Genomic DNA, 17,941 nt, shown 5'->3' on the forward strand with positions numbered 1-17,941 from the left:
AGGTGCTATCTGGTCATTTAAACACTCTACATATGTTCAAACAGTTCTGCATGAATAGCTCTGTAGGATCTTTTTTAGACCAGCTACAGATGTGATGTCTCAATGTAAAATGTAGAGGAAAGGCTCACCTTTTTCATGAACTTCACATCGAGTGATGTGATTCAGGACTGCAAAAGTTATTGATGTTTGAAGATTCCAAAATCCTGTCTTCAAAGTCAAGGGCCAAATTTCAGGTATTGTTACAGGTGGGTTTTTGATGATTCTCAGCCTTTATTGTTAGTACATTAACCAATATCTGTGTGTAAAATACAAAAAAATACTTGTCATGACGCCCCAACATCTAGGAACAAGGTGCATGTTTTTTCAGATTTTTAGCTCTCTTCCTGTTGCCTCAGGACTTTTCTATGTCAGTAGTTTTCTTTACCGCCCAGTAAAGATGACATTTTGTGTAGTGTAAAGAAATCATTGAACACCCTCTCAAAGCGGGTTACTAGACTTTCAAGGGCAGTAGAGTCCTCAATTGGATTGTTGGGTTGACACAGGAGTGCCAAAGGTCTTGAATCTGTGAGTACTGGCGCGGGCGGCTGGGGCTGCATATTGATGAGGTTGAGAAGGTCCGACTCGTCTAATGTTAGAGTGTGATCAAAGTTGTCTATGGTCAGGGCCAACTGAGCCTGCCACAGTGCCTCAGCCGCGTCAGGGACGCAGTTGGAGCAATCACAATCTTGCATTCCTGCGTCACTTTGCCTTTTTTGTTCTTTTTGTACAGTTCAATCCCCTGCATCCAACGGGATGTAGCCATGCCTGTGATAAAGCTGTCAGAGTTCAAGATCAATTGCACCCGTAAAGATAACATTTGCTCACTCAAGGTCTATTGCCAGCGCTACCCAAAGGCAGACTGGAGTAATCGCGAGGGCGTCCATTTGGTTGTCATCGGACATCAGGGTGGGTGTTTTGAAGTCAGAGAGATTGTTTTTACCATTGGGAAGCTGGTTTTTGACTAGCATGAACGCTATACCTTGGTGTCCGTCATGCCCACATTGGCTGGCCATCTGGATAAAATTACAGGGATCTTGCTGTCCCACAATTGCCACGCGGCGCACTTGGTGCCAATTCTGGCCTAAACCAAGGGCAAGCGTGCAGCATATGACTGAGAGGCTTCCTGTGACGTATGCCGCAACCGCGGAGGCCTTAGCGTTTGGGCCAGTGGTCCCAGGGTACCAACGAGAGAAGTCAGAGACACCATTTGCTGCTTCATTAGGATGTCCGCGGGATGAGTTGATGAGTTGCAAAGACTCTAAAGTCCGGTTCTGAGTTCCTGAATACACGAGGGTTGGTGGAATGTTGCTTGATGGAACCACCATGGCATGTGGAAATAGATTTCAAATTGAGCCTTTCAGTGGGTGCTTGAAAGTCCTTTGTATCAGTCGTAATTTGGGCCTAGTTAGCTCAGCCCGGGTAAACTTGAGATCATGCGCATCCAGCTTGAGATTGGCCAAAATGGCATGAATTGCCTGCGGGGTACACATTGCAGACATCAAGAGAAGCAGAACTTTGTCGGAGGCCAGGAAGCGTCGCGCAAGGTCGCCATACAAAGGTCAAAAGACTCCTCCATTGTTGACGCGAGCATAGCTGGCCAGCCGTTTGGCTTCACCACTCATGACAAGCCCCCAGGTATATATCATATGTGCCTTGTTGACCACCATGAGGATCAGGCGTGCTTGGAATTTGGGATCTTGCAACATCTGATCAAAAATTTTGCTGGTTAAGGCGATTTCCGGGCTGTGATGCTGTCAGCTTAGGACTCTTAGAAGGTGGATACTAGATGAGTTCTAGACTGAATGATGCTTACAAAATGTATTTCTTTGAAGTTTATAACACTTCAAGAGGAATTATTTTTTGGTTCTTTGTAAGTTAAATATTTTCAAAGCTACAGTCGTTACGTATAGCTGTCTGTGGTGCAGGATGGGATACCACTGCCAGTTTATTAGTAAGTGCAATCACTTAATAATCTGCCAAGGTGAATACTAACGTATAATGATCCTGGGTGACACTTTAGTGTTGGTTTGATAAAACAAGCTTTTATCAAAAGAAAGATATAGAAAATAGAAGATGCCAGTCAATTGGAACTACCCGATTGATCTGTGACAAATCCTAATGACAAAAAGAGATAGAAAAGGAATTGGTCAAACACTAAGTTGGAAAAGATAAGAAGCTACTTTTAATAGAAGATTCTAAGATATTTCAACTAAGGTTATTCGAACAAAGTAAGAAAGGAAAAGGACATTTTAAGTAAAACGCAAGTCTTTTCTAAAATAGGAATTTGGTTAATTTGTGTAGGTGATAAAGGATAATTCTTTTCCTAGTACGAAGAAGAGCTCATATTAAATAGTGCTTCTATTGTGGCTTGTTAATTGCTTTGCGCCTTTTTTTTGGCTAGGGTTTGAATATCCTGGCCTGGACTTCTAATTAGGATTTCGATCTGGGCTGCTGTCATTGGTTGTTATTCAACAACAGTTTTTGGCCTGGTTTGTAATCACTTTCCTCGACATGTGTTAGCTGGTTGCAAAGGGTAAGGTGATTAATTTTTTAGTTAACCCAGGGTTCTAAGGGTTTTGTTCTAATGTTTTCGTTTCTGTTTCTACACTCTTGAAACACGAGTGAGAGAGGTGTATGTTTTCTAAAAAGAAATATGTTTTTTATTTTAATAGAATATTATATATACAAAATATATTGAAATGTGATCTTTGTTGTCTATACCATGGGGGTTCTGCACCGCAGAACCTCTTGCGGTTTCCAGATGCCATCACATACCGACGTCAGCTTGAACATGTGATTCCTTTGAAGCTGGCGCACCGATGGGCAAAGGACCCACCACATGTACAAAATTGTATTTCCCTTGTAACACATCATCACAAACTTGTTTGGTGCAGTTAGCCCCCGTCAGATTAACATCCTTCAGCTGAACCACAGATTTTTTGCTGACCTGCCGAGTCACAATTACATCACCGATGTTCCCGTGTGATGGAAATATATTAGTTCGTCATAACTCACCTGATCTTCCCCTAGAGAATCCAACGGGTTGATGCTGAGCACATTTGGCGTGTAGCGCTCTTGATCATGAGCAAGGTAGAATAACTTGGGCACACGACTCTTCCCAAAGCCTGTGCCCGCTAACAAGAACATGGTCTTGCCGTGGATGAGATGCACAGTTGTCTCAACCTGTGTTGGCCAAGCGTCGTATCTGTACGCTTCCGTAAATATGGTTAAGAGCACTTCAGGTTTAATTGGTCAAGTTGACTACTTGCTCCTGCAGTTTTGGAATTGTGCTGAGTGATTGTTGGAGTGCTTGTGATTTCAGGAGGTCAGCAACGGCAGAATGACTCTGTCATAGCATTATTGCTGGGAGGAAAGCAAAGTAGCAATATTGGAAAGGTGGTGCCACCACAAGGAAATTGAAAAGGTTGCGACTTGGCTCGGTCGCCTGCAAGGGCTCTGACCGACAAACTACAGTTTGGGCATATACTATTGAGGGTTTTGTCACCAGATCTGGGGATTTGGTCGCCGCAGTCGAGGAACAGACATGTACGGCCCCGGGTTTATCCTGAGGAGCTATTTTTGCTCTAGAATGAGAACCACTTGAGCCGTTGAGGATTTGCTAGTGGCAAATTAAGGTTGAGGTTTACGCGTGTGTAACTCATTATCATGTCGAAACATGTTGATTGACGTGATTTGAGGGCAGGAGTGATCAGAGTTTTTTGGGAAAAGCCCTCCCGTATCTCACACCAAACTTTTCTGATGGCGTGTAAGTCCCTCCTTTGGGGAGTAACCAAAGGGCTGTGAAATTTTGTAGTGGCTACTGCTACCCACTACAAATTGGCTACTTACGACACACAGATTGCTCCATTTGGAATTCGTACTTCTGACTTCACAAAATGCCAGCCAAAGCAGACCATGCCATTCTAATAGGTCATTGACAATGTGGATATGTCATGACATACATGGTACATAGTGGAGGAATTGAAGTTCACTCTTTCTGTGCAATCATTTTCACCAGTCTATGGAAGTAGAAATGTTCCTTGATTCTCGAGATGATTTTCACAATCAATTTTCTTCAAAGCCTGCTGATCTCAAGAGCACCTTACCACGAAAGCTACATCTTGATAATATTGCTGGTTGGTTCCGCAATGGACCATGATCCGCGCGAGCCCATTTGAGGTCTACAATCAATTGGCCTTTGTGTATACCCTTAGGCTTGGATATATGTGTCCAGAATAGAGACATACTAGCAAGGATTTCGAACTTCTGCCTTATCCCTTGCATATCTCGTCAGGAACTGAGCACATGAAGAATAAGCCAATTTGGCCAAAGTTCTGGTTGACTATGTAAATCAAGATTTGTGGCGAGTTTGTTCCTTCTGCAATCATCAACACAACCGGGTGCCGTTAGATCTCTCCATCAGCTCACCTTGATCCAAAGTGTGTTCACAAAAGCCCATCTTCAGCGAGTTGGGTGACCACTGATAGGACCCTGGAATACACCCATGGAGGGTACTGACGGAGCATGATTTTCAGTTTTTTGCCTCTACACTACGCATCAGTGCCTCTATGAAGCTGCAGAGCACTTCAAAAGATGTGCATGGAGTAGGGCTATCAGATGAGACCAGACAGAGCCCGGCATCATGTCTCACGGCGTCGTAAATCGCGATGGCGCAATTTTTTTTTCAAACTCCCAGGCCAAAAACCGACCCTCGATTTTTGGCCCTTTTTTGGGCGTTACATTGATATATCTTAGGTAATATTGGTGCTACCAGGCTGCGAGCTAGTGCATTTGAAAGCCTTCATTCTGGTGCATCTTTTGTGCTCCTGTAGGTCTTGATAGAGTGCAGTTTAGTATCGAAAAACTACGTCAACAAAAGGTCGGTTTTTTGGTCAGTACCCTCCATGGGTGTATTCCAGGGTCCTCCACTGATACGATAGAGTTTGTATTGCTGAGTTTGCGCGCACCGTACAATTAGGTCTCACAGTTGGACAAATCCAACGTCTGCGTGTCCAGAAATGGTTACGCAGCAGATAGTAGCTGCTACTCAGTAGCAACTACAAAATTTCACAGCCCTTCCAGTACTCTGCTCCTTTGAGCGAGCTGGTACAGCTCAGGTACTGGCCCAGAAGGGACTTAGTTAAGTTTGCTACGTGTCTATAACGCTACCAATCCTAGTTTCGGAACGTGCCATTTACCCCGTGGTGTATGTTAATCATACTTCATGGTAATGTAACAGGACCAGAACTAGGGTTAGAGAAGGAACTGTTTAAGTGACTTAGATGAAAACCTAACGGACTAACGGGGATTGGAATCTAGTGACTTAAGAGTAATTGTCGATAGGAATGATAATGAATCAGAGAAAGGCAATTGGAGAGTAAGGCACGGATTCCAAGAAGTAGCAATTCTTGCTTAGAGGAACTGGTCGAATTGCAAAAGGACAATAGCAGCTCTATTTATACACATAAAAGAGTAAGAGAGAAACTGAATGAAACGAGGTCCTTTGACTAGTGTAGGGCACGTTAGGTGCGGCGTGCTACTCTACTCTACTGAGGTATCCCAATGAGGAGTAGGCGGTGTCAGCCTTCTCCTCATTGGGCGACGTAACTGGGGAGCTGAGCACTGTGGATGTAGTCCACTACTTATAGTGCTCAGCACGTCCTTTTCTTACCCTTCCCGAATAGGGTAAGGGGTTTAGCCCGGGACCGATTGGGACATTTGTACGGGGATGCTTCGCATCCCTGCTACAACTATCCCCCCCTTAGCCGGCGATCATTCCACTTGTTGCCTTAGGGATTCTGATCCTGATTTTCAACGCCTTCTTTTGCGCGCGAGTTAACTGTTTGACCTCAGTTGTTACTTTCTTAGTTTCAAATTTATCCGCTGTATCAGCCGGGGGCTGGAGCCTTGCCGGCAACGCCCACGGTTGGATCAGCGACGTGTCCTTAGTTTTGGCAGGCTGTAGCCTATTCCCATTAACTGGATGAGGGAACTCGGAGCCCGTAGGATTGACAATTTTATACACATTATTTCCTAATGCGTCGAACACCTCGAACGGACCATGCCAGTTTGGCTGGCCCTTAGTTTGAGTCTCGTTTCGAAGCTTGACGGTCTCCCCAATCCTGTATGACTGGATGGTGCCCTTCTCCCTTAGCTTATTGTCGAACCGGGCCTTATTCGCCGCGGCTCGAGCCTCCTGAAGCTGACGAGCCTCAGCCCGATCAGCTTTTATCTTGTTTAACCGTGCTTCATTCGCGCGCTTGCTCTCAGCAGTGTCGGTTCCCAATACCAACGGGCGCAACTTCGCACGATCGGCGAGGAGCCTGGGTTTTACTCCATACAGAAGTTTGAACGGTGACCAACCGGTCACCGTGCTTTGGTTAACCCAAACGGCAAAGATGGCCTGAGATAAAAACTCAGGCCACCTCGCGGGATCTCCCGTCGTGTTAAGACGGAACAGAGTTCCCTCGAGGATACCGTTCAGCCTCTCATTTTTACCATTCGTACGCGGATGGTAACCGGAGGTTGTCAGCTTTCTGACATGTGCAGCTTTGTAAAAGCGCAACATATCCTTCGACAGAAAATTTTGGCCCCTGTTGGTCAAAATTTCTGAAGGCACCCCAAACTGCTGGAAAACTTCCCTCAGGAAGGCCTCTGCTACATTCGCAGACGTAGCTTCTTTTAATGGGACTGCTATCGGCCATCCAGTGCAATGGTCAATGATGGTCAAAATCCATTTGTAGCCCTCCCTCGACTCAGGCAGTTGGATAAAATCCGCGGCCCACCGTTCAAACGGCTCGACCTGTGGCAAGGGGACCTGTTCCCCTGTTTCCAGGTTTGTCTTCGGATGCTCGAAGATCTGACACTGCGAGCAGTGTTTACAGAAATACTCGACGTCCTTGTACCGCCCCGGCCACCAGCCCCTGCCTTTTAAGAAAGCCAGGGTGCCATCTCTGCCCCTGTGACCCGACTGTCGATGAACCGACTCCATCAGATCAGGTTGTAGGTCGAAAGGGACGAAAGGAGAATCGTCCTCTTTCCAGCTCAGCGTCTCAGCCTTCTTGCTGTAGACAAACTTTGGTGATTGCCACACCGCCGTCTTAATACTGGTCGCGTCGGCCCATTCTGGGATCTCACGCTGGTCCAGGATGTACGGGATTAGAAGTGGCCAATCACTTGAATCCCGTAATCCGTTCTTAACCTCATGGATTAACATAAGGTCCGAGCGCCGACTTAAAGCATCGGGGACAACGTTAGCTGATCCCTTTTTATACTCGATCTTAACCGTCATTTCGGCGAACTCGTTGATCCAACGGTGGAGCCTTCGCGACGGAAGGACTTGCTGCTGAAGGTACGTCAAATAAGCGTGGTCAGTACGAACTAAGGTATCGCTGACCGCTCCTTCGACATAGACCCGCCACTTTCGCCAAGCGTGGATGATGCCCAAGAGTTCTTTCTCCTGGGCGGGGTAGTTCTGTTGTGCGGGGTTAAGTTTTGCGGATTCGAAAGCGACTGGGTGTTCGACACCCTCCCCATCTCTTTGCAGTAGTACCGCGCCCACCGCGTGGTCGCTCGCGTCAGTTTTGATGACGTACGGCCTTGTTGGGTCCGGAGTTCTTAGCACCGGGGCTTCTTGTAACGCTGCCTTAAGGTTACAAAAGGAGACCTCATGGCTGGCGTTCCATATTACTGCTTGTTTCTTTTTCGTAACCCCTGCTGTTAGCCCGTGCAATGGACTTGCTATTTTAGCAAAGTTTTTAATAAACCGTCTATAATAGCCAGCAAGCCCCAAAAAAGCCCAAACGTCGTAGACGTTCTCTGGTCGAGGCCATTCTTGTATGGCTTTGACTTTCTCTGGCATCATTCTCACACTGTTGTGCGAAACAATGTGCCCAACGAACTGGATCTCGTTGGCAAACATCAACGACTTCTTACCGCTGATCTTCAACTCGGCCTTTTCCAACGCGAGAAATACCTTCGTGACATGCTCGAAGTGTTCGTCTTCCGACTTCGAGTACACCAGGATATTGTCCAGGTATACCTGGACGAAATCATCGAGATACTCCCTCAGGATGTCATTCATCATCCGTTGAAATGTGCTGGGAGCATTCACGAGCCACTCATAGTGTCTGTAACGCGTCCCAAACGCCGTTTTCGCCACATCGCGTGAGGCAATTTTCATTTGGTGGAAACCCTGCTGTAAGTCAAACTTAGAGAAGAACATGGCCCCTCCCAACTGATTGAAGCAGTCTTGGACCAAAGGAAGAGGATGTCTATCCCGTTTCGTAAGCTTGTTTACCGCTCGGTAATCCACGCAAAATCTTAACTTACTGCTTGCGTTCTTTGCAAACAGGACTGGTGACGACCACGCTGACGTCGACGGTCGGATCATTCCCTTGTCCAACAGCTCCTTGAGTTTTGTTTTAAGCTCATCTAGGAGTAGAGGGGACATTCTCCTGACCGGCTGTGAGACTGGACCCTTCTCACCCGTATCAATGAGGTGATCGACAACGCGTTCTACCTTAGGTGCGGTGTCAACCTCCGAAAAGCGGTCCTTGAACCGTTCGATTAACTTCTTAATTCTGTTCTGTAGGGCGGCGCCTTTCGCCAAAATCTCAGGTAGAGCTGCCGGAATATCTTTGCGAGGTCCATCAACCTCGTTGACCTCGTTCAAAGATTCCATTGGCTGCATCAATACTACGTCCACATCTTTCTGTCGGCAAAACCGGCAAAAGCCTGAACAAGATACCTCTTGCAGGTCACTATCACCATGGTCAATCACACTCAACTGATGGATAGCTCCTGAAGGAGCCGCTAGTCGGCTCGGGTAAAACGCGGCCTCTCTTCCGTGTTCATCACAGATACGCCATGCCCCGGTTGACCAGTTTGTTTCCCGTACAAACTGATTGATCCAACTCATCCCTAAGATGATGTTGAAGCTAGCTAAGGGACCCACCCGGCAGGATATCTTATAATCTAGTCCTGCCAGCTCGAAGTTCATCGTGCAGACTTGATTGCACTTGATGGTATGGCCGAAGGCCCCTTTGACCATCACCGGCAGAGGGCTTACTGTCGTGACGAGCCCGTGCTTCTTCACAAAAGCGCTTGAGACATAACGGTCTCTTCCGCCGGTATCTAATAAAAAACTTGCAACTTTACCACACACTGTGGATAAGAAGTTTACTCGGTGTCCTTCCGAGCCACTTTCAAGCAACATCAAGTCTTCGATGCAGCTAACATCGGAGACTCCAGTTTGAACTGCTAAGGGCCCACTGGCCGGTGGGATAGTCCACGCAGGACCGACCGTTTGATGATGCCCCTCCTTTGAGGAACGTCTTTCATCAACTAGACGAGGGTGAGACCGATCCGCCTCTATAATAGGCTTTGGACTCGGATTGTTCTCGCTTATCTGATCTTTCTTGATGGTCGAAACGTCGGTCGACTTTGAAGGGCACAACCTATACGAAGACGACGAGGAAGAAGCGTGCAGTGGCGGAAAAGAAGCTTTGGTGCTACTTATAGCTAACATATCAGAGGATACGTTTTCAACCTGAACTGGCAACTCGAAGGGAGGCTCGTAAGGCCACTCGCTGAGAGGTTCAACAGTCGACTCGCTGGCACGCTGTGGAAATCAAAAAATATCTATCTTACAGATCTTGTAAACACCTCAATTCCCTTCAAAATTCAAAATTCAAAATTCATTTTATTTAAGAAGACCATCTTCAAACTCAAAGTTTTTTCCTTTTATATATCTTACTTTTGAGATCATTATGTTATAAACACATTTTTTTGCATGTTCTTTTAGATCATTTTTTATATACACATATTAATTTACTTCAGTTAATTTTATTCAAGTGAACACAATCAGAAAACAATTTCTAGATTATATATATATATAAAACAAGCAGGCAGACCACATCAAATTAACACACAAAGTAAAATCATACTCAAACCATTTGATCCAGCTTAAACAAACCACCAAGAAAATGGAACAAAATAATAATGAACAAAGGATTTAATAAGGAAATGAGATTAAAATGAAAACAAAAGTATTTTTTAGTTGCTATGAAATCAACAAGAACTAAAAGAAGAAACACAAACATGAAACATGAGTTACTTACATAGAACATTTGACTGTGAAATACATCAATCAGAGGCACAGAATCGAATTGAGAGAAACCTATTGATTGATCTAGGAGGTTCTAGAAGGCCAAGAGTACAGCCAATTCAATAAATAGATCAACAAGAAAAATCAAAAATAGGAATAACTTACTACATAATTGAACAGCGGTTGGAGGTTGAATCACAAGATTAAATTGAAAAAATCGAACTAGAACTATCTAAACAAAGATTGAATTGAATGAGGCAGTGCTGAAATCAGTAAAGATAAGAATAAACAAGGAGAAGGAAAGAAAAGAAGAAAGGAACATACCTGGAAAGAAAAAAGTCAAAATCGAAAATGATAAGTAGTTGAAGGAAGGAGTTAGTGTGGGAAAGAAGGAAAGAAGAGACAAATGATGTCATCAGTAGTAGAATAGAAAGATAGAATGAGACAAGAAAGTAGAAGGAAACAAACATACCATGAGAAAGAGGAAAGAATCCAAGTAAATCAACTGTTTAGTGTGGGATAAGCCAAGAGATCGGTCGGAATCGGTCGGGTGAAAGAGAAAGAATCGGTCGGAGTTTTGGGAGTTGAAGGTTATATAAGGAGGGACTTTTGAAGGGAAAGAAGAGGGGGATCCATCTATCTGATCGCATCTGTGTCTCGGTCATCGTGTGTAGAGATCGTAGTAATTGATCCAAAGTGGTCTTTGTTGTGTTTTGAGTTTTTGTCTAAGTGTGTCCTTGAGATCGACTCGAGTGTACTGTGGTGTTTTTTTTAATTGCTGGTAGTAGAGAATAAGAGTGATAGTGAAAGTTTTTTTGGTTAGTTATCAGTTTAAAGAAGAGTGATAAGAAAGAAAAGACCTACTTGAAGTTAGAATCGAGTTGTTGTTGAAGTGTTGTTGTTGTTGAAGTCTGGGATAAGGGTTGTGATTTTTTATTTTATTTTTTTATTTTGGAGAGTTAGCAACTCGAGTCAGGGCCAGATCAGGGCCAACAGGGAAGAACTGCACCTGGGTTCAAATCCAGTTCAGGTTGTGATTTTTTAAATTTTACTTTTTTTATTTTTTAATTAAGTTTGTGTGTGTGGCTCAGTTGTGGGAGGGATAAATAGGGTTTAGAAAGTTTGAAAATCCTTGTACGGGGTGAATTAGGTTTACGGGAAACTTGTGACGGTGGGGTTGTAAAAATTTGTCTCACGTAATTTTTCGTAGAAGTCTTTTCAGGTTGAAGGCAGCCTCTCGGCATCTTAGTTTCATGCGTTCTTCTTGACGGTGATTCTTACCTTCTCCGGCTCAGCCTACGCTACACTGCGTAGGAGTTCTACAACGCTCACAAGGCAACTCACACAGACTAGCAGCAGAAATAGAAAATGAATTTTTATTACTATCAACTAGACATAAAGGCAATGAAGACTGAGTTTGATCAACATTGCCTAGGCATTTAAAGCAGCTTTAGCCTCAAAATATTTCTTAGTTTGTTCAGTAACAGGCTTAGGGCAGGTGGGGTTGTTGAGAGAACCAAAAATGTGACCTTGAGCGTTACAGTTGAAGCACTTTCTCTCCTCCTTCCTGCCATTGTTAGCTTTGCGTTTCTTTGAAGAACCCCCTGGGCCTCCACCTCCGGAACCGCTTCCACCTGATCCACTTCCACCTTCTCCAACCGATTAGCTCTATAGCTATGGTCCTTATGAATAGCACCTGTAGCTACACGCCTCCTGCACTAGTATCCGAAAGAAAATGATACCCTATGGCCGGATAAAAGCCGATGTTCAGTCTGAAACATCACCGACGCGTCCGACTAGTCGGGCGCCCAATTTTTTTCAAGTTTTTTTCACTAACTTCCTTCTACCGACGTCTCCGACACCACTAATTCCCGGCTCAAAACCTCCAAGTCCACCAAACTAACAAACTGACTTCACAACTTCACAACACAACCCGTGACGAGAGCCACTTCACACAGACTCACCAAAACCACATTTCACAAAGACTCACAAGAACAAACACTCAATTCACCTCCTCAATACACAACTTCACCAGTTCACGAACAACCACACCAACAAAACTCAAGACTCACTCGATCACCTTTATTACCAGTTCACACTTCAAGCCCAATTCACAAAAACGATCCAGTCGATCAATGTCCTACATCCCGATTGATGAGAAAGGCAATCCTTTCCTTCGAATACCCCCGAATGGGACTGTCCTCAAAGATCTCGAAGCCTTGTATGCATATCTCGACCCTCTCACCGTGGATCATGGATACAAGTTATCAGTTCTAGATTCACGTTACCCCCCGATCGATGCCTACATCGAGTTCAAGTGTTATAAAGGGCCAACTCGCCATGCAAAATCACCAGGAGACTGCCCATTCTATGCTCGAGCAGATAGAAAAACACTCAACGACTCCTGGACACTCACCATACCAAACCCACATCATAATCACCCACCTTCGGCAAAGAAACTACCTTATCATCGTCCAAAGAAACCTAGAGCCCCGAAATCAACCACAATCGAGCCTATCCCAACACTCCATCCATCCATCAAAACCAAACCTCCCATCCTTTCTAAACGATATGCTAATCTCATCAGCCGTATGAAGAGCCTTGAAGATGAAGCACAAAACTCACTCCTTGATCTTCTTGACACTACACCAAATGTAATCTTTACCGGGCGGTAAAGAAAACTACTGACATAGAAAAGTCCTGAGGCAACAGGAAGAGAGCTAAAAATCTGAAAAAATATATACCTTGTTCCTAGATGTTGGGGCGTCATGATGAGTATTTTTTTGTATTTTACACACAGATATTGGTTTATGTACTAACAATAAACACTGAAAATCATCAAAAACTCACATGTAACAATACCTGAAATATGGGTCATGAGTATGAAGACAATATTTTGTGGTCTAAAAACTCCAATAACTTTTGCAATTCTGCTCCAAATAACTCGATTTTTGGTTCATTCAAAAGCTGAACTATTCTTCTTCACACTTCATAATGTTAGTAAGATGCTATCTAGTCATTTAAACACTCTACATATGTTCAAACAGTTCTGCATGAATAGCTCTGTAGGATCTTTTTTAGACCAGCTACAGATGTTATGTCTCAATGAAAAATGTAGAGGAAAGGCTCACCTTTTTAATGCACTTTGAATCAAGTGATTTGATTCAGAACTGCAAAAGTTATTGATGTTTGAAGATTCCAAAATCCTATCTTCAAAGTCAAGGGCCAAATTTCAGGTATTGTTACAGGTGGGTTTTTGATGATTCTCAGCCTTTATTGTTAGTACATTAACCAATATATGTGTTTAAAATACAAAAAAATACTCGTCATGACGCCCCAACGTTTAGGAACAAGGTGCATATTTTTTCAGATTTTTAGCTCTCTTCCTGTTGCCTCAGGACTTTTCTATGTCAGTAGTTTTCTTTACCGCCCGGTAAAGATGACATTTTGTGTAGTGTGAAAAAGAATTGGACATTGCTGAGATCGATCAAGCCACGAACAACCACTTAAACAAAGAAGCCCAAGAGATCATCGAACTCGAAGCAAGCATGAAGGATCTAAAAAAAGAAAAATCAGAAATCAAACTTCAAGCTATCAATCCAACCTTCAAGGAAAGTAAAGATACCCAGAACCCCCCCGATTCGACTGATCTCAACCAACACCCATCCAGACCTCCTTCTCCTGTCGTTTCACCAGATCAGGCCACCACTGAAAAGGTGTTGCCTTCAAAGGTAGGAATCCTTTTATAATCTCATGAATTTTTATTTGCAAAAATAAGAAGACTAATTAATATTATGATTACTCCTCAAAGTCGTGTATCAAGTCCACCTCACCGGCCAGCACACCCGCTCCCCCAAATCCACCTTGTATCGACTTCAACACCCGAGCTGCCGAGCCACCAATGTCCACACCTCCTCCCTTTAATAACGAAGAGGAAGATGAAGACAAAGGAGAAGATAATTTCGAAACCCCCAATGAACATTTTCCGACCATTCCTTCGATACGTGCAAGCCCGCAACATCCACTCTCATTTTTGCCAAATGGGCAAGCGATCATTGTTCCGACTCAGGATGTGGCTCAAACTTTGAAACCAGTCCAACAATCTCAACCAGATCAGCAAAACAAAGAAAACAAGGACTTACCTGCTACACCTCCCAAGAAGCGCAACAAACGCAAAAGACCGAATGGACGCCAAAAGCAAGCTGAAGAACCACAACACACACACTCACCCACCCATCTCAAGAACACGGAGGCAAAGCAAGTCACTGCTGACAATCTCATTCAGGACGAGGAAAACATGAAACAGAAACTACCTCTCGAATCACCTTCCAAAAAACAAAACCCACCTGAGCAAGAGTCTACTCAAAATACTGATGTACCGCCATCGAAAAAGACCAAGAAACAAAAAGCAAAAGCTTTGCCTGTTCCCACACAATCCTCTGCTTGAATCAAACGTCACCTTATCACTCCCAATCTCTCAACCACCCAAACGACAGAAATTCAATCTGGTGTCAATGAACCACCAAAAACAAACATTGAATCAAACATTTCTAACGGTCATGAAGAAGCCCCTAGAGGTAAATTGAAGATCAAACTCAACTTACGACCCGATGCCCAACATATTCAACCTGTCGGTCATCCTCATAAGCTTCTAGCCACTTCATCTCTATTTCACTTGTTTAACCGATGCTGACATTTCAAACCTTGAACTTTTCCTCCAGCCCAAAACCAAAGCAACTGAAAACCAAATAGCTGAAGTCGATTCATCTATCCAGGTTAGAGCTACTCTACAACATCATAGAATGAGACATACACTAATCATACTGTATATTGTGTACAGTCTTTACCTTATATTGCAGAGATTCCTTCCTACCTATACCCCTTTTTAAAAAACGTTACCGACGTCCCACCGGATGGACTTTGCGCTTTTTCATCTATTGCGGTTTCCCTTGGTCGTACACCGGATCAATCGACCACCATTCGTAAGGAGCTGGAACAAGAGGTTTTGTCCCAATACAAATGGTACAAGGAACACACCCCAACATTCTGTCTCGGTTACGATGTCAAAAGTATACTCAAGATACTTCAAAACCCAAAGGCCACGGCCGGCGAAGACCTTTGGATACCAATGCCTGGTACATCAACAATCATCGCAAATACGTACCACCAACCAGTCATATTTTACACCAAACGTCTCGCTGCCACGATGCACACCCTCCCATTCTTTTCACCTCGCACCTCTGATGTCCAACCCATCGTCATTGCACACGTCGCAGGCCAACATTATGTCTCCTTAGAAGTCTCAGTAACCCCCTCACTACCTATTCCTCACCCAAATCCGGATTGGTATACACTACACGATGAATGTGCAAATGGATGGGATGGCATATATTGTGATAATGTGACAATTTTTGCCCAATTAGCCAAGGACAGCAGGCCAGCAAGAAACGAAGAATACCGCCAAAGTCGTGTAGGTTTACCAGAGCCAGATGCAATATCCCTGGTCTCTGAGGAATCACAAGAAGGAAGCACAAGTGACAATCATAAAAACTAAAACGATCTCCTCTCTCTATCTAGCCCCTGATCTTGTGTGTGCATGTATCTAATCTCAAGAGAGATTCTCTGTTAACTACCTTGTAGATACCAACATCCGAATTTGCCAAGGAATAGATAAAAACTTGGGCGCTTTATACATTTCATAAATCACAAAACATGATGTTTTTTAGTGGGCACCTTAGATTAAGCTGGCCCGCTTTAATCTCATGGGAAGTTCATCACATCTTTGAGTAGTTCCATGATGTGATGAACCACACAGAGCCTTCCCTTGTATTGTGAACTGTGGAAAGTGTACCAAGAAATATTGAACCAAAAGTCCCAACTCGATTGTGAAGCAAATAGACAGTTCACATTTAATTGTGAATGTCGCAGGAAAGTCAAATTTCAATTGTGAACTGTATATTCAGTTCACAATCAAACTGACTTTCCTACGCAGAATAGATTGTGAACTGTATATACAGTTCACAATTGAACCGCGCAGGGTAGTCAAATTTGATTGTGAACTGAATACACAGTTCACAATCAAAATCCTACGCAGTTTTGTTTGTGAACTGTATATTCAGTTCACAATTGAACCGCGGAGGGTAGTCTAATTTGATTGTGAACTGTATATTCAGTTCACAATCGAATTCGCGTAGGATTTTGATTGTGAACTGTATATTTTGTTCACAATCAAATTAGACTACCCTGCGCGGTTTGATTGTGAACTGAAATATACAGTTCACATTTAATTGTGAACTTCCTAGGTACCTTATATTTGATTGTGAACTGGCTATGAACTTCACAATCAAATGCGAAGTTCATTTCTTTTGTGAAATAAATCTCGCATTTACAAGAGGTTCACATTGAATTGTGAGCCACACAACATCACTAGAAAGCACACATTTATGAGCTACACAAATTCCTAATAAATTGTGGTTCACCAGATCCACTTTGAGTTATGAACTGCATAAGAGTTCATAGCTCAACGTAACTTCAAGGTAACTCACTACAAAGTTTACCTTGAAAAGTTCACGATACAGGTAAATGTGACTTACAGCTAACAAATGTCAACTGGTTTCAAATGGTGAACTGCAATTGGCAATTTGATGCATTCAAATGTCAACTTCATTCATTTTGTGAACTAATTCTTCATATCAAGTTTGCAAATCACTGCAGGATCAGGAACTGAATTATATCGGTAGTTCACATATGACCGTGTGAACCAAAGTCAAACTTCAAACAAATTTACAGCTCAGATTTGAATGTGAACTGTATAATCAAGTTCAGATTGGATGTGAACTGGATTCATTTTGTGATTCAAGATGGTGAACTTGATTATACAGTTCACATTCAATTCTGTGACCTGTATAACCAAGTTCACAATTTTGATTCATTTTGTGAACTGTCATTGTGAACTCTTCATATCAAGTTCACAATCTTTTAAATGTGAACTGTGTCATTTACACGTGATTCATTTTATTAACTGCAGGTGTGAACTCAATACTAACTTCACATCTAGTTGTGAAGTTAGTATCAAGTTCACAATCACAGAGGTCAGGAAATTGTGAACGGAATTAGATTTAGATCTGTAGTTCACATATCCAAATCGTAGTTCACAAGAAGATACAATTCTTGTGAGCTGTCATTGTGAACATGAAGTGAACATTGAATTTATCCCGTTCACAATGGCAGTTTCCAGAAACTGGTCACCCAAGGTATAGCTTACTTTGCCGTAGTTTCATTATGCCTCAAAATGAGATGCGAGCGACTGAAAAGGGTAAAATCTAAATAGAAGCAGATTCAAAGTAGATACAATAGATAGATAGAAAATCTTCTTCGATTCTATTGCTTTATTGTCAATATTGTTCTAAAGAAATTATTGTGGTCATTAAGAAAACCTAATAATCATTTCGCCATATCCCTAACTTGATAGCCAAATTCTTCATCTTCAGATGAGCTTGTTCCGCATAACCGGTCAATACTCTTGCTTGATATGCTTCGGCTTCTCTTTCACTCATACCCTCTTGCTCGATTTTCACATTTTCAAGACGATGCACCAAAGATTGGGATATTTGACAAGAGCATCCAAAGCGGGTGATTTCAGCAGACTCTGGTTGGACTTGTTCGTTTTTGGCATTGTAAGTTTTAGAAGCAGTTGTGTGATGATGTACTTGGGAGTTCCATATCATCTCAACTATACCATCCAAAGCATCCAAATCCACTTCTAGATTGTAGTCATCCAGAACAAAGCGGGCT

The 17,941-nt window shown here is 43.2% G+C and overlaps 2 protein-coding genes across 2 annotated transcripts; both read right to left on the reverse strand.

Moving 5' to 3' along the window:
* Window positions 1-2,493: 2,493 nt before the first annotated feature.
* MELLADRAFT_109980 (uncharacterized protein) lies at window positions 2,494-3,186 on the reverse strand (the record flags this gene model as incomplete). Its single annotated transcript, XM_007414018.1, has 3 exons — window positions 2,494-2,559; window positions 2,819-2,986; window positions 3,055-3,186. The coding sequence occupies 3 exons, from the start codon at window positions 3,184-3,186 to the stop codon at window positions 2,494-2,496; spliced, it is 366 nt and encodes a 121-aa protein (XP_007414080.1).
* A 2,614-nt stretch (window positions 3,187-5,800) lies between these two features.
* MELLADRAFT_109981 (uncharacterized protein) lies at window positions 5,801-10,186 on the reverse strand (the record flags this gene model as incomplete). The annotated part of the gene is made up of 4 exons (XM_007414017.1): window positions 5,801-6,340; window positions 8,561-8,941; window positions 9,110-9,497; window positions 10,161-10,186. The coding sequence occupies 4 exons, from the start codon at window positions 10,184-10,186 to the stop codon at window positions 5,801-5,803; spliced, it is 1,335 nt and encodes a 444-aa protein (XP_007414079.1).
* Between the last annotated feature and the right edge of the window lie 7,755 nt (window positions 10,187-17,941).

Source organism: Melampsora larici-populina, assembly GCF_000204055.1.
Source record: "Melampsora larici-populina 98AG31 unplaced genomic scaffold MELLAscaffold_40, whole genome shotgun sequence".
Lineage (NCBI taxonomy): Eukaryota > Fungi > Basidiomycota > Pucciniomycetes > Pucciniales > Melampsoraceae > Melampsora > Melampsora laricis-populina.